Below are 27715 nucleotides of genomic sequence, written 5' to 3' on the forward strand. Positions count from 1 at the left end.
ATTCAGTATTGTTGTAATTGTCATTATTACAACAACAAAAATATATATTTTTTATTTTATTATATTTTTTAAAATCGGCCCATTAATCGGTATCGTCTTTTTTTGGTCCTCCAATAATCGGTATCGGTATCGGCGTTGAAAAATCATAATCGGTCTACCTCTAATCTCGACCCCATTCATCACTACACTCAGTACATTCCAAGCTTAACCATTAACCTCTGGTGTAGTCCCTCGTCTATGGCACCCCTCAGGTCTCTATTACAACTAATAAATAACATTTAAAGTTCAGAAATCCAAACCTATCAATAGTAAGGATGATCCTGAAATGTCACCAAGTTTGTTCATGAAATTATGTATAAGTATAGCTGATAAGCATGCCCTTTGAGGAAATGCACTGTGAGGTCAAACGGTGCCCCATGGATTGATGATGAGCTCAGAAATGTAATGATTCAACGTTATGACGCCAAAAAAGTAGCAGATAAATCTGCCACTCTGTTTGATAAGCAAAGTTATTGTAAATTAAGAAATCTAGTGACCAAGCTAAACAAAGCAAAATTGATGAAGTAAAGGTTGATGGGGGAAAAACATGGAAAAACACTATTATGGGTAGGAATTCAAACATGTCTGCCTCTATTGTTGAATCAGAGGGTATATTTATGACAAAATGACATGACATCGCAAACTACTTTAATGAATATGTTACAGGCAAAGTGGACAAGTTGAGGAATGCTATGATTCCAATATACCCTTATAAAATATTTGATCATGAAGGAGAGGAAATGCATGTTTGAATTTCATCCAGTAGAAAGGAAAGAGGTAGAAAGGATGCTGTTGTCTCTGTCGGATGACAAGTCACCTGGTACAGATCATCTTGACGCCAAATTGCTTAGAGTCACAGCTAACCAAATATCTACCCCAATCTCTCATAGTTTACTAAGTGCTTAATGTATGGGGTGTGCCCAGAAGTCTGGAAGGAGTCAAAGGTTATTCCACTACCTAAGGATTTAAACATCTGCATTCACTGGTCCTAATACTCATCCTATAAACTTGCTGCCTGTGTGTTAAGTAAATTATATCTGTACAAATTAAGGATTATTTCTCATGTAAATGGTCTGATAATAGGTTTCCAGCATGCATACAAAGAAGGACATTCTACGAGTATGGCCTTAGCACAAATGACAGATGATTGGTTAAAGAGTATGGATGACAGGAAGTTAGTTGGTGCAGTGTTGCCAGACTTCAGTGCTGCTTTTGATGTAATTGATCATGAACTGTTACTAGGTCAACTCAAATGTTATGGTTTTAAGTCTGCAGCTCTATCCTGGATGGAAAGCTATCTATGCAGAAGGCAAAAAGTGTTCTTTAACGGTAGCTTTTCAAACAGTAAAGATATACACTGTAGTGTTCCTCAAGGAAGTTGCCTCTCAAGGAAGTTGCCTAGGCCCACATCTCTACTCTATATTTACTAATGATTTACCTTCAGTAATGAACAAAGCAAGAGTGGTCATGTATGCTGATGACTCTACAATGTATAGCGCAGCATCAGAATGTAATGAGCTAACAGATGTACTGATCAGTGAACTAAGAATGGGGTCTGAGTGGGTTGATATGAACAAATTGGTGTTGAACATTTCTAAAACTAAATGTATTGTATTTGGTTGAAGATATATGCTTGCTGATGATCCCCAATTGAATTTGTCGATGAATAGAACGCCTGTAAAAAAAAAAACGAATAGGCGTCATGTTGGACGCAGCTTTTTCATGGTCAGAACACATAGGCGTCATATTGGACGCAGCTTTATCATGGTCAGAACACATAGGCGTCATGTTGGACGCAGCTTTATCATGGTCAGAACACATAGGCGTCATAATGGACGCAGCTTTATCATGGTCAGAACACATAGGCGTCATATTGGACGCAGCTTTATCATGGTCAGAACACATAGGCGTCATGTTGGACGCAGCTTTATCATGGTCAGAACACATAGGCGTCATGTTGGACGCAGCTTTATCATGGTCAGAACACATAGATAATATTGTTATTAAGACGGGTAAGGGAAGTACTGTTACAAGAAAATGTTCAGAGTATTTAACATCTAGCACACTGAATCAGGTGATTCAATCCCTGGTCCTATCACACTTAGAGTACTGTCCGGTTATATGGTCAATCCCTGGTCCTATCACACTTAGAGTACTGTCCAGTTATATGGTCAATCCCTGGTCCTATCACACTTAGAGTACTGTCCAGTTATATGGTCAATCCCTGGTCCTATCACACTTAGAGTACTGTCCGGTTATATGGTCAATCCCTGGTCCTATCACACTTAGAGTACTGTCCAGTTATATGGTCAATCCCTGGTCCTATCACACTTAGAGTACTGTCCGGTTATATGGTCAATCCCTGGTCCTATCACACTTAGAGTAATGTCCGGTTATATGGTCAATCCCTGGTCCTATCACACTTAGAGTACTGTCCAGTTATATGGTCAATCCCTGGTCCTATCACACTTAGAGTACTGTCCGGTTATATGGTCAATCCCTGGTCCTATCACACAGAGTACTGTCCAGTTATATGGTCAATCCCTGGTTCTATCACACTTAGAGTACTGTCCGGTTATATGGTCAATCCCTGGTCCTATCACACTTAGAGTACTGTCCAGTTATATGGTCAATCCCTGGTCCTATCACACTTAGAGTACTGTCCAGTTATATGGTCAATCCCTGGTCCTATCACACTTAGAATACTGTCCAGTTATATGGTCAATCCCTGGTCCTATCACACTTAGAGTACTGTCCAGGTATATGGTCATCTGCTGCAAAGAAAGATATAAAAAAGCTCCAAATGGCTCAAAACATGGCTGCCAGATTAGCTCTTCATTGCTCTATCCGTATGAATATCATCCAAATGCATCAGAATCTCTCATGGCTTCACGTTAAAAACAAATTACTATCCAGTCTTCTGATTTTCTTTAGGAATGTTTTATTTAAAATAAATAAAAAAACAGTATTTTTCTGGTCAGTTAGTACATACTAGCAACATGCATAACCACCAAACCAGACAGGCAAATTCAGGGCAGCTAAGACAACCCAAGCCAAGAACAAATCGCCTTAAATCTACAGTTTTATATAGAGCCATAGCTAAATGGAACTCTTTACCAATCCATATTTCTCAGGCAAAAAGTAAATCCACCTTCAAGGAAAAAATAAAAGATCAACTGAATGTAAAACTGAAATAAAACATCAACTGAATGTTAAATGTATTTCGTGTCAGGTATTTTAATTGTCTGTATTGTCTACTTGTTGAATGTTTGTGAAGTCTTGATTTGTGGTTGTTTGTAATGTCTTGTTAATTGGTGTTGGACCCCAGAAAGATTAGCAAGAGTTACGGTGTTAGCTAATGGGGATCCAAATAAAAACATGACTAAATATACCACGGCTTTCAGCCATCAGTATTCAGGGTTCGAACCACCCAGTTTATAATATAATGGCATGGGACATATACGCATATCTTGTATGCTAAAGCAAGCCTAGAGCCTATGGCATGGCACATAGCCAGATAACATACATCAGGCCAACTTATATATTGCTCATCTGAAATCCATTTTTCTTTATATCATAATGTTTCTTTAGACCTGCCTAAAATAAATAATGGATTTATTGTGATGGTGTATATTAAATGGATTTATTGTGACGTTGTACATTAAATGGATTTATTGTGACGTTGTACATTAAATTGATTTATTGTGACGTGTACATTAAATTGATTTATTGTAACGGTGTACATTAAATGGATTTATTGTGATGTTGTACAGTAAATTGATTTATTGTGAGTGTATACATTATATGGATTTACTGTGATGGTGTACATTAAATGGATTTATTTGACTTTTTTAAATGTAGATGTTCCAAACGCTCGCATCAGTGGCTTGTACGCAGCTTGTACGCAGCTTGTACGCAGCTTGTACGCAGCTTGTACGCAGCTTGTACGCAGCTTGTACGCAGCTTGTACGCAGCTTGTACGCAGCTTGTACGCAGCTTGTACGCAGCTTGTACGCAGCTTGTACGCAGCTTGTACGCAGCTTGTACGCAGCTTGTATGCAGCTTGTACGCAGCTTGTATGCATGGGGGCCTGGAGATGCTAAACATGTTTATGTTAATTAACGGTCAATTATGGTGAGAACATTATTATTTTTTGTCTCAGCATAATTCATATGTTCATTACAAAAATATGAAAGGCAACATAACCAACTTTCAGACAGAAACACAGGTAGAGTTACTGTACAATGTCTTTCACATGACAATAACCGGCAGACAAAATGTAATGAGCACCACAGCCCTATATGGGGCATGATTTTGTATGTGAAAGTATTTCCAGCTTCCAAACAAGCCGTTTTATAAAGAGAGTATACAGTACAGCTCTGGGTGTGAGGGGGTGTGTGGGGTGTTACCATCGCTTTAGTTGTAGGTCTGGTACAGGGACACTACGCAGCGCTGCCCCCATCACCATGAAGAAGACTGACAGTAAAAGAGACGCCCGCAGACCTGCAGCACAGGAGAGGAGAGGTGGAGAGGGGAAAAGGAAGAGGTGAAATGGGGAGAGGTGGGGAGTACAGAGAGAAAACGTGGAGGTTATTTTGTATTCTGAAATTCTGTTCCAAAGGTCATATATTTTGTATAATTGTTGAGACCTCCTTCTATACATTATCCAAAATATGTATCACGAGTCCCCAGCCAACTCCCTCCAAACCACAACATCCCAATTCTGTTCCTGACTTAAGTCAACATTTTCAGTTTCCACCACATCACCATAATATAAGGGAACTTCTGTTCCCATACAATCATTATCTGTTCCCTGTTCTCTCAATTCCTCTTGGTAGTGATGAGTGAGAGAGAGTCACTAGTTGAGAAAGTACACAATTATTGGTGACAAATTACTAGTATTACAAACTAAAATATGACTTTAATCTGATATGAAATGTAGAGAAATATTGGTGTCTCTGAATGTTTCTGCGGGTTCCCGTTGGGAACTCTCTGTTCCTGTCTGTCAGATTGGCCTATCTCTCTGTACAAAGAAGGCACAACTAAACAACGGCAGATGCTGGTATGTAAATTATTTGTGTACAAAATATATTTCATTCTAATCTCTACCATGCAGTCGCTAGAGCTGCCTTTCATCTGGTTGGCCTACATACTATAGCAGGGTGATTCATCACGAAACTAGAAAAGAGAAATACCATGATTTGGGGGATTTTCAAGAAATGTTATCTATAGAAGGGTCCTTTAGAGGTAGGATAGTTTACATATATTTGAGAATTACCTCCTTTAAGACTCCATAATATTTAATATTTTTCTCCCGAGTGTAGCAGTGGTCTAAGGCACTGCATCTCAGTGCTTGAGGCGTCACTACCGACACCCTGGTTCGATTCCAGGCTATATCACAACCGGCCGTGATTGGGAGTCCCATACGGCTGCGCACAATTGGCCCAGCGTCGTCCTGGTTTGGCCATCATTGTAAATAAGAATTTGTTCTTAACTGACTTGCCTAGTTAAATAAAGGAAAAACAAAAATATGAATAATATATATTTTTTTAATTTAAAGGTACTACAAAGCTTTGTAATATGAGTAGTATTTTGATTTCAAATACACATTTCTTAGATACATTTATGAATATTGACAATTATAAACTGGGTTGTTCGAGCCCTGAATGCTGATTGGCTGACAGCCGTGGTATATCAGACAGTATATCACGGGTAAGACGAAACATTTATTTTTACTGCTCTAATTACGTTGGTAACCAGTTTATAATAGCAATAAGGCACCTCGGGGGTTTGTGGTATATGACCAATATACCACGGCTAAGGGCTGTATCCAGGTACTCGAGTTGCGTCAGCCCTTAGCCATGGTATATTGTCCATATTTCTTATTTAACCTTTATTTAACCAGGTAAGCCAGTTGAGAACAAGTTCTCATTTACAACTGCGACCTGGCCAAGATAAGAAAAGCTAAGCAGTGCGACACAAACAACAACAAAGAGTTACACATGGAATAAACAAACATACAGTCAAAAACACAATAGAAAAGTACATATACAGTGTGTGCAAATGAAGTAAGATTAGGGAGGTAAGGCAATAAATAAGCCGTAGTGGCGAAATAATTACAATTTAGCATTTAAACACTGGAGTGATAGATGTGCAGAAGATGAATGTGCAAGTAGGGATACTGGGGTGCAAAGGAGCAAAAAAATATAAATAAAATATATAACAATATGGGGATGAGGTAGTTGGATGGGCTATTTACAGATGGGCTATGTACAGGTGCAATGATTTATAAGCTGCTCAGATAGCTGATGCTGAAAGTTAAAGGGAGATATGAGTCTCCAGCTTCAGTGATTTTTGCAATTCATTCCAGTCATTGGCAGCAGAGAACTGGAAGGAAAAGCGGCCAAAGGAGGAATTGGCTTTGGGGGTGACCAGTGAAATATACCTGCTGGAGCACGTGCTACGGGTGGGTGCTGCTATGTTGACCAGTGAGCTGAGATAAGGCGGGGCTTTACCTAGCAAAGACTTATAGATGACCTGGAGCCAGTGGGTTTGGAGACGAATATGAAGCAAGGGCCAGCCAACGAGAGCATACAGGTTGCATTGGTGGGTAGTATATGGGGCTTTGGTGACGAAACGGATGGCACTGTGATAGACTGCATCCAATTTGCTGAGTAGAGTGTTGGAGGCTATTTTGTAAATGACATCGCCGAAGTCAAGGATCGGTAGAATAGTCCATTTTACGAGAATATGTTTGGCAGCATGAATGAAGGATGCTTTGTTGCGAAATAGGAAGCCGAGTCTAGATTTAATTTTGGATTGGAGATGCTTAATATGAGTCTGCTTAATGCTTAATATACCGCCTTATTGCTTAAATATACAATTTTTGATTTGACAAATTTTTCTATATAATTGTTGAACATAATATACTCTACGGGCATATTAAAGTTATCTGCTAGTTTATTGTTTTAGATTATGATTATTGAAATCAAAATACTACTCATATTACAGAGCAAGTGGTAAAGCGTCATATGAGAGGCCTGGGGAAGGCCAAAATGTCACAAATATTCCAACTTTAATTAATTATTTCTCAATTATGCTTTAGGTTTACAAATATATGTCAACAATCGTTACTCCAAAAGGTCCGTTCTAATTAGTAAATTTTGTAAAAAATCTCCCAAAATCGTGATCTTATTTGGTTCTAGTTTTGTGAGGAATCACCCAGCAGCAAAACAAACCAGAAAGTGAAACTTCCAACGTTGAGTGTAATAGGTAGAAATAGAAGAAGTGTGACTGGTCATGCCGGATTATAACTTGATTAGGAAATCATCTCCTTCATTTGAGAGTCAGGCACACCATCCTTTGAAGGTTACTGCATAGCTACTCTTTTTGCAGAGCAACATATAACAGCCCCTGCCTGCATGTACATCCCTGAGTGGTCTCTGAAAATCAACGTCTGGCAGGATTTTATGGCTTTAAACATGTCGACTTAGAAAATCAGATGCACCGCAGCACACAACTTTTTAACGCAAACTCCCAACAAGTGATCTCCTTTCTCTGACACATTCTACCACCCTCAGCATGTGTGCGCTCCACTCGACTTAAGCATATCACAGGAGCCTATTCCACAGATGGGTCATATATGATGGACTCTGTCTGTCACCTTTCAGATGCCACAGAGGAGAAGAGATCATCAGCATATTTTAAATGGTGGTAAGAGAAATCCCAGCAGCAAGCTTATTTCACCTTAGAGATGGGGCTTAGCTGTTACTACGCCTGCAGTCTATCCTGAAACCCCACAGACTCTTGTCAAAAGCAGTGGACTATATAGAGAATACGGTGCCATTCGGCATGCAGACACTGATTTACTACTACTATTGTACCTCACTGCTCCACATGGGCATAGACCAAATCATGCTACAGATTAACACACGCTTTTAAGGAGTTACATTTCAATAGGTTTTATTGATTTAGAGGTTGTGAATCCTAAACTCCTATTGACAACAATGCAAGTCTAAGTTAAAACTTAATTGAAGAGGAAGTTAGTATTTGCCCGAATGAATAAAGTTACGAAACACAATGAACGATATGACACTGTTATGACCTTTTACTATGTAACACCCAATAGCCACTTCATCTTTTTGTTTTAAAGAGATTGTCATGAGATGTCCCTAGATGACTAACTAACCACAAACTTATGACATATGCCCTTTCCTTTCATATGCTGTATATGTTATGTTCTTTTGTATGTATCCAAGGAGTCAAATAAAATGTTTTTGTCAGCTGATAGTGTGGTCCGGGTGTTAGATTGGTGTTAGCTAACTATTTTAATCAGGTGATGTGGAGGAACTGGTTTAGTGATTAGCAGGCATGACTGGTAGGCAGCACTTCTGAGTGTTACTTTAACTGTCAGTAAACAATACTTGACTGTTGTTTGAGAGCTCGATGAAAGAGATTCCACAAAATAGCACATAAGTGGCCCGTAGCAAAAATTCCACAAGGCAGCCAGTCAGTCACCATTTCGTATAGAAACATGTTATTTTGTGGTGGCTAGATCATAATGACTACAACAAAAGACTTGAACTTACTGAAAAGACAGAAGCATTATGTTATTTCTGTGTGTCAGACAATCGGTGAGGCCAACCTCTATGATCCCTTACATAAAAAAACACATGATTTCACATGTGGAACACTTCATATGTGATCTTGTGCAGTTTCATGTTATCACATGTTGCTTTACGTGTTGTCATCACATTAACTTCACATAACATTACATGAAAACGTGTGATCACGTGAAATTCATGTGATTTTTCATTGGGATGACAGATGTAAATACAGGGAAATATTATGACTGTTTACCTGTTGCTCAGACCCTTTCTCATGGTTTAATAATTTAAGGTAGTCTTTGGACTGGATGTATATCTTAACTATTCTTATGTCAACATAGGCCCACCAAAATTAAACTAGGCCAGTTATTTCTACAGATGTTGTGTATACATTGAGGGAAATGTTTGTTTCCCATTCTTATGGTTGATTGGATAAAAAACGTTAATCAATTATGACCTATGATATCTAGTCACCTTCTCATTTTTGCCCCAGGATGTATACGTCAACAATTCCCAAGTCGCTGCAATGACACAACCCTGGGGAAATATAATTTGGCAATGGAGACATACAATTGTAAAGACGTACTGCCACTTCGAACAAAACAACTCACCTTTCTTGTCCATCAGCCACATAAATAGCAGCCAAGGGGTGAACCCTACTGGCCCCCATAGAACCAGCACGGCGATGTCAGATTTGGCGAAATCGTACGCGTGCATGGCAGAGTTCTGAATTGGGCCCCAAGTGTTCCATACCATCCCTTGCATGAACGCCAGCAAAGAAAATAGAGTCAGAACCAGCCATCTTCTCCCGTAGACTCGGCTGTAAACTGGCTGAATACTCGTCTCTGGGTTAGGAGAAAAAATAAGTGGTTCCCTTTCGCCCTCGGTGCTCGATGCAGCACCCATCGCATTTGATACAACGTAGCGTTCGTTCAGCTGTGACTTAATCCGCGCGCGATGTCCAATATTCGATTACACAATGGCAACAAATGTATCTAACTTCAATATCAGTTGCCCAGAGAAACAATAACAACCCATGTCGCTGCAACAATTCAAGCTGCACTGCGCATGCCTGAACGGAAGTGGTCACAATTTTGAAATTTAAACCCGTTGTCATCCATGTTGGTCCCTTCCTCAATAGATGTGAACGTGATTTGCAGCCCTTATTGAGTCGGAATGCCCCCCTAGTTTAACATTACCGTATCCTTGGAAAAAAGTCGCTCACATGAGTTTTGTTTACTTCCTCTCTGATTTGTTCGTGGACGTGTAAAGAAAGGTGAGCCCCAAATGATTGCTGTGCTTGCAAAACTACATACTGAGAGTTTAGATATGTGTCCTTATTATTTTATTATCAATTGTCTTCTATGCTGTTGTCACAATAGAGTTGTAGTGTGTGTGTTTGTTTGAGTCTCTCTGGTTAAGTGATAATGCCCGAGAAGCCAGTGTTTGGAGGATATATTGGCACGGGTGTTGTGGGCCCGAGACGAAGTCGAGAACCGGTGTTGTGCCGAAAATCTCCCCCCTGTCAGAATTCTCCCCCCTTACGCGTACACACTCAATTCTTCATTGCTGCGACTTGCTTACTGGTTGAGATTTCTGCTCTTCACTCTGTTGTCAGTTTAGCCTACATTTCACTGATCTTAGTAGCAGAAGGCATTTTTTATTTGTATCCTTCAAGGTAGTTGTCAATGATCCCGTTAAGCTGCGTTATATAAATGTGTTATGCCGATTTGATCGGGGGTGGCACTAGTAATGTCTGCAGTTTTCGGTTTGGCCATTTGTTTCAAGTGTATTAGTCTATAAATAAATCTCTTTGCCAAAATTCGTCATCTCCCATGTCTTATTCGACGAGTAGTTGTGAAATGTTTATTGCTTGCCTATATTTTACTCCCTCTATGTTTAATGTAACACACATACGTTAATTATTAATTTAGGTTGCCTATCCTGGCGTGAAGTTTGTTCTATAGAAAGTATTTGACTGATGTGTGCCACAGAAAGTATTTGATTCTAGTGACAAAATTAAGGAAATTAGAAGGGGTGAGGAGGATTTCGGCAAGGCCATTTTCTTGCCTTCTATCTTGGGACTGCAAGGCCTGGCACACTTCAGAATCATTTTGGTAGCTCATGTTGACCAGTAGTGTGTGCCACAGAAAGTATTTGACTCTAGCCACAAAATTAAGGAAATTAGAAGGGGGGTTGGCAGGCAAGAAAATGGCATTGCCGAACCCCCCCCTCTAATTTCCTTAATTTTGTCACTAGAATCAAATACGTTCTGTGGCACACATCAGAGTCAAATACTTTCTACAGAACAAACTTCATGTCAGGTTAGGCAACCAAAATTAATAATTCATGTATGTGTGTTATATTAAACATAGAGGCAGTAAAATGTAGGAAAACAAACACTTCAGAACTACTAGTCCAATAAGACATGGAAGAGATGATGAATTTTGGTAAAGAGATTTATTTAGACAAATACACTTGAAACAAATGGCCAAAACGAAAACTGCAGACATTACTAGTGCCTCCCCGCGATTAAACCGCCATAACATTTTATGAAACGCAGCCTAACATGCTGACTAGACCGGACGCGTCGCGTTCCGAGCGTCGCAAAATACATTTAGAAATCCATGTTATCCAATTATTGCACTCACACTGCTTGCGCGCGCCAACGAGCGTCTGCGTTGCCAAGGGCTAAAATAGAAGTCATTCCTATTTCTGACGCAGATCTTGTTGCAAGTCCTGCCTCTCCCATCTCCTCATTGGTTTATAGAAGCAGGTACCCACGTGCCATCTCCTCATTGGTTATACCCACATGGGTGATTGAAAGATGAAATGTTTTGTCGGTTGTCGTGGTAATACTATGAAAGTGTAGATGCCAATCACCATATAAGTTAAAAGATGAAAAGGTCTGGAAGGAGGAGCGATGACTAGAAACGATTTGGTTGGCCGTTTTATGTGTGGATTAATTGTCGGAGAACATAACATAAACAAAATAACTCAATGTTTATATCCCAGGACAAATTAGCTAGCAACAGCAAGCTAGCTAAATAGGACAAATTAGCTAGCAAGTGCAAGCTAACTAGCTAAATTGCCATATATGTTTAATGCTTTTCGACCTGTCCCCAAATTAATGTCATTGGTTCAGAGTTTGTTTTGATATTTTAACCTGCGTGTCGTGATCGCGTTTGGTGTAGGGGCACAAAATAAATTTATGCACGATGGCGCACATGCGCAGCCGGTTTGGGTTCCGTGTAACAGGATCATTGACAGCTGCCTTGAAGGACACAAATAAAATAAAAAATGCTTTCTACTACTAAGATCAGTGAAATGGAGGCTAAACTGACAACCGAGTGAAGAGCAGAAATCTCAACTAGCAAGCAAGTCGCAGCAATAAAGAATTGAGTGTGTGCGCGTTTTAGCGAGGGGGGGGGGATTCTGGCAGGGGGAGATTTTCGGCACAACACCGGCAAACCGTGACAATATATCCTCCAAACACCAGCTTCGAGGGCATTATCACTTTTATACAATGGGTTACCAACATATTCAATTAATGATTGACATTTTCATTAAAAACATTCCGAATAATTTATTTATGGTCGTTCACTGTATCGGTTCGGTTTCCAGCGACGCGAACCAGTCGTTGTCTTTTTGCTCTGTGTCTATGGACGTTCGTTCGTTCTAAATGTTCTATTGCTATACTGGCTGACAATGTTTCTTATCCTTATTGCTTGCTAGATAGCTAACTTACTGTCATGTCAAACAGTGCAGCCAGAATATTTAAAAAAAAAAGTTTCATTTGCATTTGTTTAAGCTGTTTTCTAGTGACATTAATTTGGATACATTCATAAGAATGAGCTAATGAGCGATTTCACCTGTAATAAAAAATGTGCTCATCAGGACACTGTTGTTCAGAGGAGCTAGCCAACAACACAGCTAACACAATCACTTGAAACTGAAGCTGGAAAGACTGCAAACTTGCTTAATTTTGTTTAGTTTTACCTGTTTTCTATTGACATTTCTTTGTATATGTCCATAAAAACTATGCTGATTCACAATTTCGACTGGCTGAGAAAAGCTGCCTGCCTGTATGTCTCTTCCCGACTCCCGACCCCAGGCTACACATTCATTACAATGGGACCGCTGGAGATCTAATTTCAATATGAAACAGTGTTGCAAATGTCAGAGACAGACCACAAGTTTTATACAAATCTCCACTAGTGACAACCAATTGCTAGTGTAAAAGAAATTGGAGCTAATGTCTAGATGCTTTTTACAGTGGAGACCAAGTTTATACATTGTCTGGCTGGGCTGATGAGACAGTGGATTGCCAGGGAGATGGAACAGCATTTCAACGTTATAGCTTTTGCTGGTGGTAACTTGTGGAATAGACACTGGCTGGAATGCAGTTTTAACCAGTCAGCGTCCAGGATTAGACCCGCCTGTTGTATAATTAAGTGATAATGCCTGAGATGCCCGTGTTTGGTGGATATATTGGCACGGGTGTTGGTTGTTAGGCCCGAGACAAAGTCGAGTAGTAAAGTCGCTGCATTTGTGTTTTTTTAAGCTGTTTTCTAGTGACGTTTATTTGTCCAAATTGCAGAATGGCGCCAGGAGTCGTTTTACAGGCTCCTAACCAATTGTGCCATTTTTATTTTTTTTGCATTGTTTGTCATTTATTTTGTACAAAATGTTTCTGCCACCGTCTCTTATGACTGAAAAGAGCTTCTGGATATCAGGACAGAGATTACTCACCTCGAAATGGACAAAGATTTTTTCTTTTAAGGAATCAGACGCAAAGGATTTACTGCTGACACCAGACCAGCCCCAAATCGTTGTCATTCTCATGAAGAAGAGACGCTGATACAGGGGACGCAGGTCCAGGTGCCTTGTGAAAATTTGTCGGTGCATGGGTAACCCGCCTCTACCATCCGTCCTATTGGCCAACGTGCAATCATTGGAGAATAAACTGGATGAGCTCTGTTCAAGACTATCCTACCAACGGGACATTAAAAACTGTAATATCTTATGTTTCACCAAGTCGTGGCTGTCTTGCATCGGCAACACAGAACAGCTGCCAGACGCCTCCGGTAAGACATGGGGTGGTGGTCTGTGTCTATTTGTCAATAACAGCTGGTGCGCAAATCTAATATTAACCTATTCACACGTATCAACACATGGGTGTGATAATTCTACAGTGGTCCCTGTAGTGTACGATCAAACCGTGTGATTAGAACGCGTATTTAGAACGTCCAGTTTCGAATGACACAACAATCAGCATTTGAGCTGGCCACATTGTTTTTTTCAGAAACATTTTGCACAAACACAGTCCTTACAAAGTTATGTCCAGAATGTGAGCAGTTTATTTTGGATGCAATGTTCAGACATTCACAGAAGTAGCTACAGCATAACACAATCATCCAAACCGGGAAAATGTAGGCTACATTTGTCCTAGCGCTTATTGAGGAAAGATTGACATAACACAAGCGGTCATATTTTTATAACTCTCGACTGACAGAAACGACAAAATGAATTAGCTAATAGCAATTACTATTTATAAGTAATCACATCACGGGTGAGCTCACCATTGATCAAAATAATTGAGTAAAATACTTTATAGAAATCGAAAGTAATCCAACGATGGGAAGTTTGTGCGCGCCTCCATGCTTGTTCTTTTCGCATCAACCAAAGATAACAAGAGGGGACAAGATGAGTCTGGTCTGTTTTTAGTATGCAGGGGGTGTGTTGTCTATAATCATCCACTTCCCTTCATTCACTTCCGGAGGTTTACCCAAAAGATGAGTGAACCCTTCCTTCACCTCATTATAACATCTTTGGTCTGGCAGATTACGTGACACCCAGAATGCATTGTATAATGTCAACAAACATGGCGCCACACATAGCTGGCAAATAGCTTAGCTCCTTATAACACGTAGAACCTTCAAAAAAGTATTTTGCACACATCATAGGTGTCCATTACAATATATACATTAAACAGAATGCATTATTTGTCACAAGTAATTGAAAACGTGAATAAAACTGTAAATACATTATGCTCCATATATACATGCATACATACATACAGTTGACGTCGGAAGTTTAAATACACTTAGGTTGGAGTCATTAACTTGTTTTTCAACCACTCCACAAATTTCTTGTTAACAAACTATAGTTTTAGCAAGTCGTTTAGGGCATCTACTTTGTGCATGACACAAGTAATTTTTCCAACAGTTGTTTACAGACAGATTATTTCACTTATAACTCATTGTATCACCATTCCAGTGGGTCAGAAGTTTACATACACTAAGTTGACTGTGCCTTTAAACAGCTTGGAAAATTCCAGAAAATTATTTCATGGCTTTAGAAGCTTCTGATAGGCTAATTGACATCATTTGAGTCAATTGGAGGTGTAGCTGTGGATATATTTCAAGGCCTACCTTCAAACTCAGTGCCTCTTTGCTTGACATCAAGGGAAAATCAAAAGAAATCAGCCAAGACCTCAGAAAAAATATTGTAGACCTCCACAAGTCTGGTTCATCCTTGGGAGCAATTTTCAAATGCCTAAAGGTACCACGTTCATCTGTACAAACAATAGTACGCAAGTATAAACACCATGGGACCACGCAGCCGTCAAACCGTTCAGGAAGGAGGCGCGTTCTGTCTTCTAGAGATGAACGTACTTTGGTGCGAAAAGTGTGAATCAATCCCAGAACAGCAAAGGACCCTGTGAAGATGTTGGCGGAAAAAAGTACAAAAGTATCTATATCCACAGTAAAACGAGTCCTATATCGACATAACCTGAAAGGCCGCTCAGCAAGGAAGAAGCTACTGCTCCAAAACCGCCATAAAAAAGCCAGACTACGGTTTACAACTGCACATGGGGATAAAGATTGTACTTTTTGGGGATATGTCCTCTGGTCTGATGAAACAAAAATAGAACTGTTTGGCCATAATGACCATCATTATGTTTGGAGGAAAAAGGGGAGGCTTGCAAGCCGAAGAACACCATCCCAACTGTGAAGCACTTCACAAAATAGATGGCATCATGGGGTAGGAAAATTATGTGGATATATTGAAGCAACATCTCAAGACATCAGTCAGGAAGTTTAAGCTTGGTCGCAAATGGGTCTTCCAAATGGACAATGACCCCAAGCATACTTCCAAAGTTGTGGCAAAATGGCTTATGGACAACAAAGTCAAGGTATTGGAGTGGCCATCACAAAGCCCTGACCTCAATCCTATAGAACATTTGTGGGCAAAACTGAAAAAGCGTGTGTGAGCAAGGAGGCCTACAAACCTGACTCAGTTACACCAGCTCTGTCAGGAGGAATGGGCCAAAATTCACCCAACTTTTTGTGGGAAGCTTGTGGAAGGCTACACGAAATGTTTGACCCTAGCTAAACAATATAAAGGCAAACAAATACTAACTGAGTGTATGTAAACTTCGGACCCAAATGGAATGTGATGAAAGAAATAAAAGCTGAAATAAATCATTCTTTCCACTATTATTCTGACATTTCACATTTTTTAAATAAAGTGGTGATCCTAACTGACCTAAGACAGGGAATTCTTACTACTATTAAATGTCAGGAATTGTGAAAAACTGAGTTTAAATGTATTTGGATAAGGTGTATGTAAACTTCCGACTTCAACTATACATACATATACGGTATACATACATACTGCGCCTACAGTAGAAACGTCAACACGATATACAGAAAATAAGGAACTTACTTTGATAGGAAAACACACATGTCCAAAGTTATTATGTGTAAGGAAAATAACATGGAAGGCAAAGTGAGCGCCAGCAAGAAAAATGTTCAAATTCTTGCAAGGCTGCGCAAATATATGCATACTTGATCTGCGCAAACATGAGTGAAGTGAGGTGGGTTCTCCTGGAAGAGAGAAGTTTATCTGGCTCAGTAAAGCCTCAAACTTAAATTGTCTGCGACGCTGAAATGGACTACTTCTATAGGAAATTAATGAGGAGGTGGAACACACTTCAATTCAAACTGTTAGAAAATATTTTGAAATTGACTAGTTGAAACGTAGCCTATAGATTAGCAGGCAGCGTGTGTTAAATGTCCTGTTGTCAAAATGCACTCACTGTTCCAAAATGTGATTATTACACATTTTGGAACAGTGAGTGCATTTTGACATCACGTGCATAAAACAACTCACGCTGGGGCGACCGTTAGAGAGATTTGGAACTCATGTGAAAAGGTTAAGGAAGTTTCAAGGTTTTGAGTATCTCATGATAAGCTGTAGACCACACTATTTATCAAGTGAGTTTTCATCTATTTTTTGTAGCTGTCTATTTACTACCACAAACCGATGCTGGCACTAAGACCGCACTCAACGAGCTGTATATGGCCATAAGCAAACAATAAAATGCTCATCCAGAGGCGGCACTCCTAGTGGCCGGGGACTTTAATGCAGGGAAACTTAAATCTGCTTTACCTCATTTCTACCAGCATGTGCAACGAGAGGGAAAAAACTCGAGACCACCTTTACTCCACACACAGATACACGTACAAAGCTCTCCTTCACCCTACATTTGGAAAATCTGACTATAATTCTATCCTCCTTGTTCCTGCTTAAAACCAAAAATGTAAAAACTTGCTCAATAAGGAAGTGGTCAGATGACGCAGATGCTTAGTTACAGGACTATTTTACTAGCACAGACTGGAATATGTTCTGGGATTCATCCGATGGCATTGAGGAGTATACCACATCAGTCACCGGTTTCATCAATAAGTGCATCAATGACGTTGACTCCATAGTGACCGTACGTACATACCCATATCCGCGTTGAGCTAAAGGGTAGAGCTGAGGCTTTCAAGGAGTGGGACTCTAACCCGGACGCTTATAAGAAATCCTGCTATGCCCTCCGACGAACCATCAAACAGGCAAAGCGTCAATACAGGACTAAGATTGAATCCTACTGCACCGGCTCCGACCTTCGTCGGATGTGGCAGGGCTTGCAAACTGAATCCTGGCTTAGAAAGGCCACCAAAAACTCTGAAATTTCCATCCCTAACTATAACATTTTCCGAAAAAATAGAACTGCCAAAGTGGGCGGAGTTGCAATCTACTGCAGAGATGGCCTGCAGAGTTCTGTCTTACTATCCAGGTCTGTGCCCAAATAATTCGAGCTTCTACTTTTAAAAATCCACCTTTCCAGAAACAAGTCTCTCACCTTTGCCGCTTGCTATAGATCACCTTCTGCCCCCAGTTGTGCCCTGGACACCATATGTGAATTGGTTGCCCCCCATCAATCTTCAGAGCTTGTGCTGTTAGGTGACCTAAACTGGGACATGCTTAACACCCCGACCATCCTACAATCTAAGCTTGATGCCCTCGATCTCAAACAAATGATCAATGAACTTACCAGGTATAACCCCAAATCCGTCAACACGGGCACCCTCAAAGATATCATCCTAACCAACCTGCCCTCCAAATACACCTTTGCTGTCTTCAACCAGGATCTCAGCGACCACTGCCTCATTGCCTGTGTCCGTAATGGGTCTGCGGTCAAATGACCACCCCTCATCACTGTCAAATGCTCCCTAAGACACTTCAGCGAGCAGGCCTTTCTAATCGACCTGGCCCGGGAATCCTGGAAGGATATTGACCTCATCCCGTCGGTAGAGGATGCCTGGTCGTTCTTTAAGTAATTTCCTCACCATCTTAAATAAGCATGCCCCTTTCAAAATAAATTGTACTAAGAACAGATATAGCCCTTGGTTCACTCCAGACCTGACTGCTCTCGACCAGCACAAAAACATCCTTTGCAGGACTGCACTAGCATCGAATAGTCCCCACGATGTGCAACTTGTCAGGGAAGTCAGGAACCAATACACACAGTCAGTCAGGAAAGCAAAGGCTAGCTTTTTCAAACAGAAATTTCTATCCTCTAGCTCTCTAACTCTAAAAAGTTTTGGGACACTGTAAAGTCCATGGAGAATAAGAGCACCTCCTCTTATTCAATTAGTGGATTGTGCAGTCAGATGGAACAGAGTAAATTGGCATTTTTAATGTCATAGATTTAGCATGTGGTAATTTATGGAATAGACACTGGCTGGAATGCGGTTTTAACCAATCACCATTCAGCATCCGTTGTATAATTAATTACCTATAAGATCATTTGATCTGATGCAGATGACAGGCAATCAGAACGTTCCTCATGTTGCCTTTCATTAAAATATTGGCTATGTGGCAACAAGTGTGTCAGACACAAATCGCATAGAATTTGGGCAACTAGCTAATAATAATTGTATTAACTAACCTCTCTCCTGACCCTGTTTACCTGTTATCCTCAGGCTCAGCTATGACCCCCAAGCCATTCAGCCCAGAAGAGATCCAGAGGATCCTGGGATCTCTCCAGAGGCCTGCCGTCTTCCTCAACATTACCTGTGATTGGCCAGTGCTCCTCTGGACTGTAGACCACCTGTCACGATGCCTTGGAGGGAAGGCTGTCCGGTTCAGAATGGGAAGGAGACAGCATGAAAAGAAGAGTAAGAGAATGGCCCAGTGCAGAAACAACTCCAGCCCCTACCCCCTATGCACGTCATGCAGCCCCTACCCCCTATGCACGTCATGTAGCCCCTACCCCCTATGCACGTCATGCAGCCCCTACCCCCTATGCACGTCATGCAGCCCCTACCCCCTATGCACGTCATGCAGCCCCTACCCCCTATGCACATCATGCAGCCCCTACCCCCTATGAACGTCATGCAGCTCCTACCCCCTAGGCACGTCATGCAGCCCCTACCCCCTAGGCACGTCATGCAGCCCCTACCCCCTAGGCACGTCAGGCAGCCCCTACCCCCTAGGCACGTCAGGCAGCCCCTACCCCCTAGGCACGTCATGCAGCCCCTACCCCCTAGGCACGTCATGCAGCCCCTACCCCCTAGGCACGTCATGCAGCCTTTTTAAAGTGTAGATGTTCCAAAGGACTGCATCAATGGCTTTTAGGCTGAAATATCACATTTACATAAGTATTCTAACCCTTTACTCAATACTTTGTTGAATCACCTTTGGCAGCAACTACAGCCTCGAGTCTTCTTTGGTATGACACTACAAGCTTGGCTCACCTGTAATTGGGGAGTTTCTCCCATTCTTCTCTGCAGATCCTCTCAAGCTCTGTCAGGTTGAAAGGGGAGCGTCGCTGCACAGCTGTTTTCAGGTCTCTCCAGAGATGTTTGATCGGGTTCAAGTCTGGGCTCTGGCTGGGCCACTCAAGGACATTCACAGACTTGTCCCGAAGCCCCTCTTGCATTGTTTTGGCTGTGTGCTTAGGGTCGTTGTACTGTTGGAAGGTGAACCTTCGCCCCAGTCTGAGGTCCTGAGCAGTCTGGAGCAGGTTTTCATCAAGGATCTCTCTGTACTTTACTCCGTTCATCTTTCCCTAGATTCTGACTAGTCTCTCAGTCCCTGCCACTGAAAAACATCCCCACAGCATGATGCTGCCACCACCATGCTTCACCGTAGGCATGGTGCCAGGTTTCCTCCAGACGTGACACTTGACATTCAGGCCAAAGAGTTCAATCTTGGTTTCATCACCCCAGAGAATCTTGTTTCTCATGGTCTCAGAGTTCTTTAGTGCCTTTTGGGAAACTCCCAAGTGGGCTGTCGTGTGCCTTTTTACTGATTGAGTGGCTTCCGTTTAGCCATTCTACCATAAAGTTTTTTTTATACATTTGCAACAAATTCTTAACCTGTTTTCACTTCGTCATTATGGGGGATTGTGTGTAGATTGATGAGGGGATTTTTTTTCTCATCTATTTTAGAATAAGGCTGTAACATAACCAATGTGGAAAAAGTCAAGAGGTCTGAGTACTTTCCGTATGTACTGTGGGGTCTGAAATTATTGACACTCTTGATGAAGATCAGCAATAATGACTGTAAAATAAATAATTAAAATACTGGGCTTTATCGTATGCTCCCAAAAAGGTGGGAATTACATTATTTATACAAATACAATTGCTCAGATTATTTTTTTCCCCACCTTTATTTAACCAGGTAGGCAAGTTGAGAACAAGTTCTCATTTACAACTGCGACCTGGCCAAGATAAAGCAAAGCAGTGCGACACAAACAACAACACAGAGTTACACATGGAATAAACAAACGAAAGGTCTATATACAGTGTGTGCAAATGAAGTAAGATTAGGGAGGTAAGGCAATAACTAGGCCATAGTGGTGAAATAATTACAATGTAGCAATTAAACACTGGAGTGATAGATGTGCAGATGAGGATGTGCAAGTAGAGATACTGGGGTGCAAAGGAGCAAAAAATAAATAACAATATGGGGATGAGGTAGTTGGGTGGGCTATTTACAGATGGTCTGTGTACAGGTGCAATGATCGGTAAGCTGCTCTGACAGCTGATGCTTAAAGTTAGTGAGGGAGATATGACTCCAGCTTCAGTGACTTTTGCAATTCGTTCCAGTCATTGGCAGCAGAGAACTGGAAGGAAAGGCGGCCAAAGGAGGAATTGGCTTTGGGGGTGACCAGTGAGATATACCTGCTGGAGCGTGTGCTACGGGTGGGTGCTGCTATGGTGACCAGTGAGCTGAGATAAGGCGGGGCTTTACCTAGCAGGGTCTTGTAGATGACCTGGAGCCAGTGGGTTTGGCGACGAATATGAAGCGAGGGCCAGCCAACGAGAGCATACAGGTCGCAGTGGTGGGTAGTATATGGGGCTTTGGTGACAAAACGAATGGCACTGTGATAGACTACATCCAATTTGCAGAGTAGAGTGTTGGAGGCTATTTTGTAAATGACATCGCCGAAGTCAAGGATCGGTAGGATAGTCAGTTTTACGAGGGTATGTTTGGCAGCATGAGTGAAAGATGCTTTGTTGCGAAATAGGAAGACGATTCTAGATTTAATTTTGGATTGGAGATGTTTAATGTGAGTCTGGAAGGAGAGTTTACAGTCTAACCAGTCACCTAGGTATTTGTAGTTGTCCACATATTCTAAGTCAGAACCGTCCAGAGTAGTGTTGCTAGAAGGGCGGGCGGGTGCGGGCAGGGATCTATTGAAGAGCATGCATTTAGTTTTACTTGCATTTAAGAGCAGTTGGAGGCCACGGAAGGAGTGTTGTATGGCATTGAAGCTTGTCTGGAGGTTTGTTAAGTGTCCAACAAGTAATACTTTTTTTCTCAAAGGTAGGGGTCAGAATGATTGCCACCCCTAAAAATTCTTATAAATAAAGTAGTCAAAATGTTAGTATTTGGTCCCATATTCCTAGCATGCAGTGATTTACATCAAGTTTGTGACTCTACAAACTTGTTGGATGCATTTTCAGTTAGTTTTGATTGTGTTTCAGAGTACTTTGCATCACCTCAGCCGCTGAGACTAACAACTTTAGGCATTGTACACTAAAACTTTAGGCATTGTCATGAAGATATTCTACTCCACCAGTCATCATAATTGAAGTGCAGTCAGCCATTGAGCACTGTGCTATGCATCCCGAATGGCTATGTTGTTGTTAATATTTCTCCTTGATAAGTTGCCTCTTTGGCACCAAAGACCTTGTTTACTGTTGTATATAACAATTTATGTTCATAAAGGTAAAATAAAATATGGTAGAAAACTGCAAATGTATGCCTATGTTTAGTTTAGTTCTGCTTTGGTGGTGATATATTGTGCCTTCCCAATGTCTTCAAACCATTGTTAATGGCCTATTAGTCATTGTTCAGCTGCAGAACAGTTGACCTCAAGCTTCCTCCAGTCGTCTCTGGCAAGTTTTGCAGTTGGATATGGTCTTAAATAAAACTCCATAAAAGTTGCTTTGTACATTTGGTAGCATAAATATTGCCCTTGGTCTGCCAGCCTTCAGTAGCCTATGTTAAAGAGATCATTCATTTCAAGGGCAACAATAGAGACTGTGTCCTCCAATAATATGGAGCTGGGTAATTTGACTGCTAAATCCATTTTTACAGCTACATAATTTGTGACAACAGAAGACAAGGTATAATTTAACATGGTTGATTATACATTTTAATACCGCCACGTGGTACTGAAACATTGTTCAACCAGACTAAATCAAATTGAGACGCCAATAGAGAATAGGCCTAGATGATTGAAATCAGGGTGTAAATAAAATGTCAAGTCTTTATAATAGTCTTTTGATTAAAAATGTTTAGATATGGAATTTATTGATTTAATAGCTTTATTGAAGCACATTACATGTTATCATGATTGTCTCTCTCTCTCTCCTCTGTCTGTCTTTCATTGTCTCTTCTCTATCACTCTCTTTGGCTTTCTCTCTCTCTCCAACTGTCCCTCTATCTTTTTTTATGTCAAAGCACCTCTTTTTGAGACTCAATGCTCATATGTGGATGCCAAACTGGAGGAGTTTCTGTCCTGGACAGAGGGTCAGACTGGTGCAGAAGATGTGGGGTGTTTCTCGAACTACCCCCTCTCTCTGTACTGGGCCTATGCAGACTACAAATACATTGCACTGCTGCTCCAAGAAAAGCCCTCCATGTTTGAGGTAACACACTCTCTGTTTGACACACACACACTTGTCATGACTGTTCTGTTCGGGTCAGGTTACAGTGGATCATAGTCCTACAGAGACATCTGTCACCCCAGCAGTGGGGGAGAGAGATTGATAGGGGGGGGTTTATGACACCTCATGCCCATTGTAAATCATAAGGCAGCAGACAAATCTTTTGTCCTCTCAGTGTGGAGGATTAGAATGTATGGTGGGTCTATGGAGAATCTACCTCAGAACGGTAACATGTAATAAATGGACTTTGGGACAATATATTTCAACAGACAAATTTGTGGTAACAACGATAGATGGAATATGAAAATGAAGGTAATTTTTGTTATGTTAATAAAAGTTAAGACAACGTTATAACGAGAACATTGTATCTTGAAGAGTTTTCATAATATGTACATGATGTTTACATACTGTGCGTTTGTGTAGAAAATATCCAGATCAAAGAGCATGTTTTTGTAAAGATGAACTGTGAATTTTAGTTGTCTATCGAGATCAAAGTACATTGTGATACCTTGCCTCGTAACTAGACACGCCCCAGAGAACTTGCCATAAAGACGGAAACGCCCCTTTTTGCCCCGGGGGTATAAAACATGTGAGTTAAGAATTTACATATCAGGCAAAGTTGACCGCACGCTGCAGCCGAGGTCCATGACTAGTCGTGACCCCAAAACGCAAAACGAGGTTGAAGAAAAAAAGGAGCCTTTAACAATCAATGCTACGGTTGAGTAGCTGTACAGTTGAAGTCGGAAGTTAACGTACACTTAGGTTGGAGTCATTAATTATCGTTTTAGAACCACTCCACAAATTTCTTGTTAATAAACTATAGTTTTGAAAGTTGGTTAGGACATCTACTTTGTGCATGACACAAGTAATTGTTCCAACAATTGTTTACAGACATATTATTTCACTTATAATTCACTGTGCCACAATTCCAGTGGGTCAGAAGTTTACATACACTAAGTTGACTGTGCATTTAAACAGCTTGGAAAGTTCCAGAAAATGATGTCATGGCTTTAGAAGCTTCTGATGGGCTAATTGACATCATTTGAGTCAATTGGAGGTGTACCTGTGGATGTATTTCAAGGCCTACCTTCAAACTCAGTGCCTCTTTGCTTGACATCATGGGAAAATCAAAAGAAATCAGCCAAGACCTCAGAAAAAAAATGTAGACCTCCACAAGTCTGGTTCATCCTTGGGAGCAATTTTCAAACGCCTGAAGGTACCATGTTCATCTGTACAAACAATAGTACGCAAGTATAAACAGCATGGGACCACGCAGCCATCATACTACTCAGGAACGGGCCGCGTTCTGTCTCCTAGAGATGAACGTACTTTGGTGTGAAAAGTGCAAATCAATCCCAGAACAACAGCAAAGGACTTTGTGAAGATGCTGGAGGAAACGGGTACAAAAGTATCTATATCCACAGTAAAACGAGTCCTATATCAACATCAACATCAACCGCTCAGCAAGGAAGAAGCCACTGCTCCAAAACCACCATTAAAAAAGCCACACTATGGTTTGCAACTGCACATGGGGACAAAGATTGTACTTTTTGGAGAAATGTCCTCTGGTCTGATGAAACAAAAATGTAACTGTTTGGCCATAATGACCATCATTATGTTTGGAGGAAAAAGGGGGAGGCTTGCAAGCCGAAGAACACCATCCCAACCGTGAAGCACAGGGTTGGCGGCAGCATCATGTTATGGGGCTGCTTTGCTGCAGGAGGGACTGGTGCACTTCACAAAATAGATGGCATCATGAGGGAGGGAATTATGTGGATATATTGAAGCAACATCTCAAGACATCAGTCAGGAAGTTAAAGCTTGGTCACAAATGGGTCTTCCAAATGGAAAATGGCCCCAAGCATACTTCCAAAGTTGTGGCAAAATGGCTTAAGGACAACAAAGTCGAGGTATTGGAGTGGCCATCACAAAGCCCTGACCTCAATCCTATAGAACATTTGTGGGCAGAACTGAAAAGGAGTGTGCGAGCAAGGAGGCCTACAAACCTGACTCAGTTACACCAGCTCTGTCAGGAGGAATGGGCCAAAATGTACCCAATTTATTGTGGGAAGCTTGTGAAAGGCTACCCGAAACGTTTGACCCAAGTTAAACAATTTAAAGGCAATGCTACCAAATACTAATTGAGTGTAGGTAAACTTCTGACCCACTGGGAATGTGATGAAAGCAATAAAAGCTGAAATAAATAATTGTCTCTACTATTATTGACATTTCACATTCTTAAAATAAAGTGGTGATCCTAACTGACCTAAGACAGGGAATTTTTGCTAGGATTAAATGTCAGGAATTGTGAAAATCCTGAGTTTAAATGTATTTGGCTAAGGTGTATGTAAACATCTGACTTCAACTGTATCTGTATCTAAGAATGTGAATTCAAGCAGGACCACCGGTTATTCTCTCCAAGGAATCGTGTGTCTACACTGCTTTCATTCCCACGCTGGAACCATCTACATGGCTGATTAGCCGTCCTCAGAAGACCCCTCTTACAGAACGAGGGCAAGGAAACCGACAACTAAGAAAAAGGACTTTGTGACATCTGGTGGACAATCAGAGACTTACACCCGTGAACGAAGTAGACGACCACCCAGAGAACGGGACGTCGGCCGAACATCTCTCACTAAGCGGAACTCGGCCCACAAAGCTTTCTTTCTTTCTAAATCCCCATCTTGTGTAACACGTGTCATATTGTGTTGGTCTGCTAGGGACCTGTTTCATTGTACTAAGTTCTAATCAATAGCCAGGACTGTATCTTTATATTATCATTTAGCTTGTGAGTAAATAAATAATCAACTCAATTGGTGTGGTACGGGAGGATTTAGTGAGACCCGGGTTTGTGCAGATTTACGAATTATGCGACGGTCAGGATGAGACTGTAGAGGAAATTCATTAATTAGTGAATGTTGTCAAATCGATATTCGGATATTCTGTGAGTTCATTTGGGAAATGGAAACTCATTAAACGTTTCCCATGGTGCACCAGGTTACTGAGTCAATGATTACCTGATTAATTTAATCACGTAATTATAAACAGTTCATTATTCGATGAATAGCAGTCGTCACATTAATGATACGTTATGACACACTCAATCAATCTCTTCTTTTTTTACCTTTATTTAACTAGGCAAGTCAGTTAAAGAACAAATTCTTATTTACAATGATGGCCTACACAGTGCTACACAGTGCACCTCTAAACTATAATCAAGGAAACAAAAAAAACATACAAAATGATTATTCTCCTTTCATCAGAGGGACACTCATGATGTTGTGTTGGATTGCAAGTTGTCATCCTGCAATTTGTCTGTGCCTGTGATTTCTTACATTGAATTGTAGGCATTTCTTGTTGTCAATCACTTGTTTTCCGATTGCCATGAATGATGACTAACTTTGAGGGCAACTGAGGAGAGCACTCACAAATGAACATCTAATCAAATGGCTACCCGGACTATTTGCATTGCCTCCCCCCTTTTATGCTGCTGCTACTCTCTGCTGTTATCATCTATGCATAGTCACTTTAAACTACAGATTACCTCAACTAACCGGTGCCCCCGCACATTGACTGTACCGGTACCCCCGTATATATATATAGTCTTGCTATTATATATATAGTCTTGCTATTATAGTCTTGTTATTTTACTGCTGCTCATTAATTACTTATTACTTATTTCTTATTCCTATTTTTTAAAACTGCATCGTTGGTTAGGGGCTTGTAAGTAAGCATTTCACTGTAAGGTCTACACCTGTTGTATTCGGCGCATGTGACAAATAAAATTTGATTCAGGCCACGGGGCTCGTTCTATGGAGTGTTCTATGGAGTGTTCTATGGAGTGTTCTATGGAGTGTTTACATTACATTTACATTTAAGTCATTTAGCAGACGCTCTTCACCCGGATCTGCCACTGCTCTGCTGAATTAAAGCCATTGTAGCTAACACATGGGCTGTTCTGTTCTGTTCAAAGCACTGACACACCTATGGGCTTTAAACTCAGTCAGTTCAGGTCAGGAGATCTATTGAAATTATATTCATGGATTTTAAAAAAGCACTAGAATAATGGATGATTATCAAGTAATGACTTAAATTTTTAATTGATCAATAGACTGATCTAAAATGAAAGTGACTCCCACACCCTGACAATAAAATACACAATTAGAAATCTCAAACAGATGCGTGAAAGTCATCTTTAATAAATTCCTTTGCCCCATCGGCAAAACAGAAGCTAACTAAGCCTACATTGATATAGAAACTCAAATAAAACAACTTTTCTGCCATTAGCAGGCATTTTCTCTCTCTTTTTAATGATATCCTGTCCTGATGGCACAGACATTTTCAGTGGGACATTTCAATGGCAGCAGCTTTTTTCTTTTTAGTCCTCGGGCAATAAAGGACTTGAAAGTTCACTCTAGTTCGAGCGGGCCACTCCATTCTTTCAATGATGAAACATGCATATAGGGCGACCTGCATTTTTGACAGATCTGCTGAAATTCATGCCTTCGAGACAGGCAGACAGAGGCCTTTTTACATGATGAATCGCGCCAT

General features: G+C 40.8%; 2 protein-coding genes across 3 annotated transcripts in view; one reads left to right on the plus strand and one right to left on the minus strand.

The window, feature by feature from the left end:
* slc49a4 (solute carrier family 49 member 4) overlaps positions 1-9714 on the minus strand; it is a 78906-nt gene extending 69192 nt beyond the window's left edge. The window contains exons 1-2 of the mRNA XM_071341864.1: positions 9257-9714; positions 4449-4542 (exon numbers count right to left, since the gene is read on the minus strand). Coding sequence (XP_071197965.1) covers positions 4449-4542; positions 9257-9551 — 389 coding nt within the window. The 5' untranslated portion in view covers positions 9552-9714. The remainder of the gene's footprint in view (positions 1-4448; positions 4543-9256) is intronic.
* A 36-nt stretch (positions 9715-9750) lies between these two features.
* Positions 9751-27715, plus strand: part of hspbap1 (hspb associated protein 1) — a 29611-nt gene continuing 11646 nt past the window's right edge. For both annotated transcript variants that reach the window (XM_071341862.1, XM_071341863.1), the window contains exons 1-3: positions 9751-9921; positions 18965-19159; positions 22959-23146. In XM_071341862.1, the coding sequence (XP_071197963.1) occupies positions 18973-19159; positions 22959-23146 (375 nt within the window). In that variant the 5' untranslated portion in view covers positions 9751-9921; positions 18965-18972. The remainder of the gene's footprint in view (positions 9922-18964; positions 19160-22958; positions 23147-27715) is intronic.

Source organism: Salvelinus alpinus, chromosome 14 (genome assembly GCF_045679555.1).
Source record: "Salvelinus alpinus chromosome 14, SLU_Salpinus.1, whole genome shotgun sequence".
NCBI lineage: Eukaryota > Metazoa > Chordata > Actinopteri > Salmoniformes > Salmonidae > Salvelinus > Salvelinus alpinus.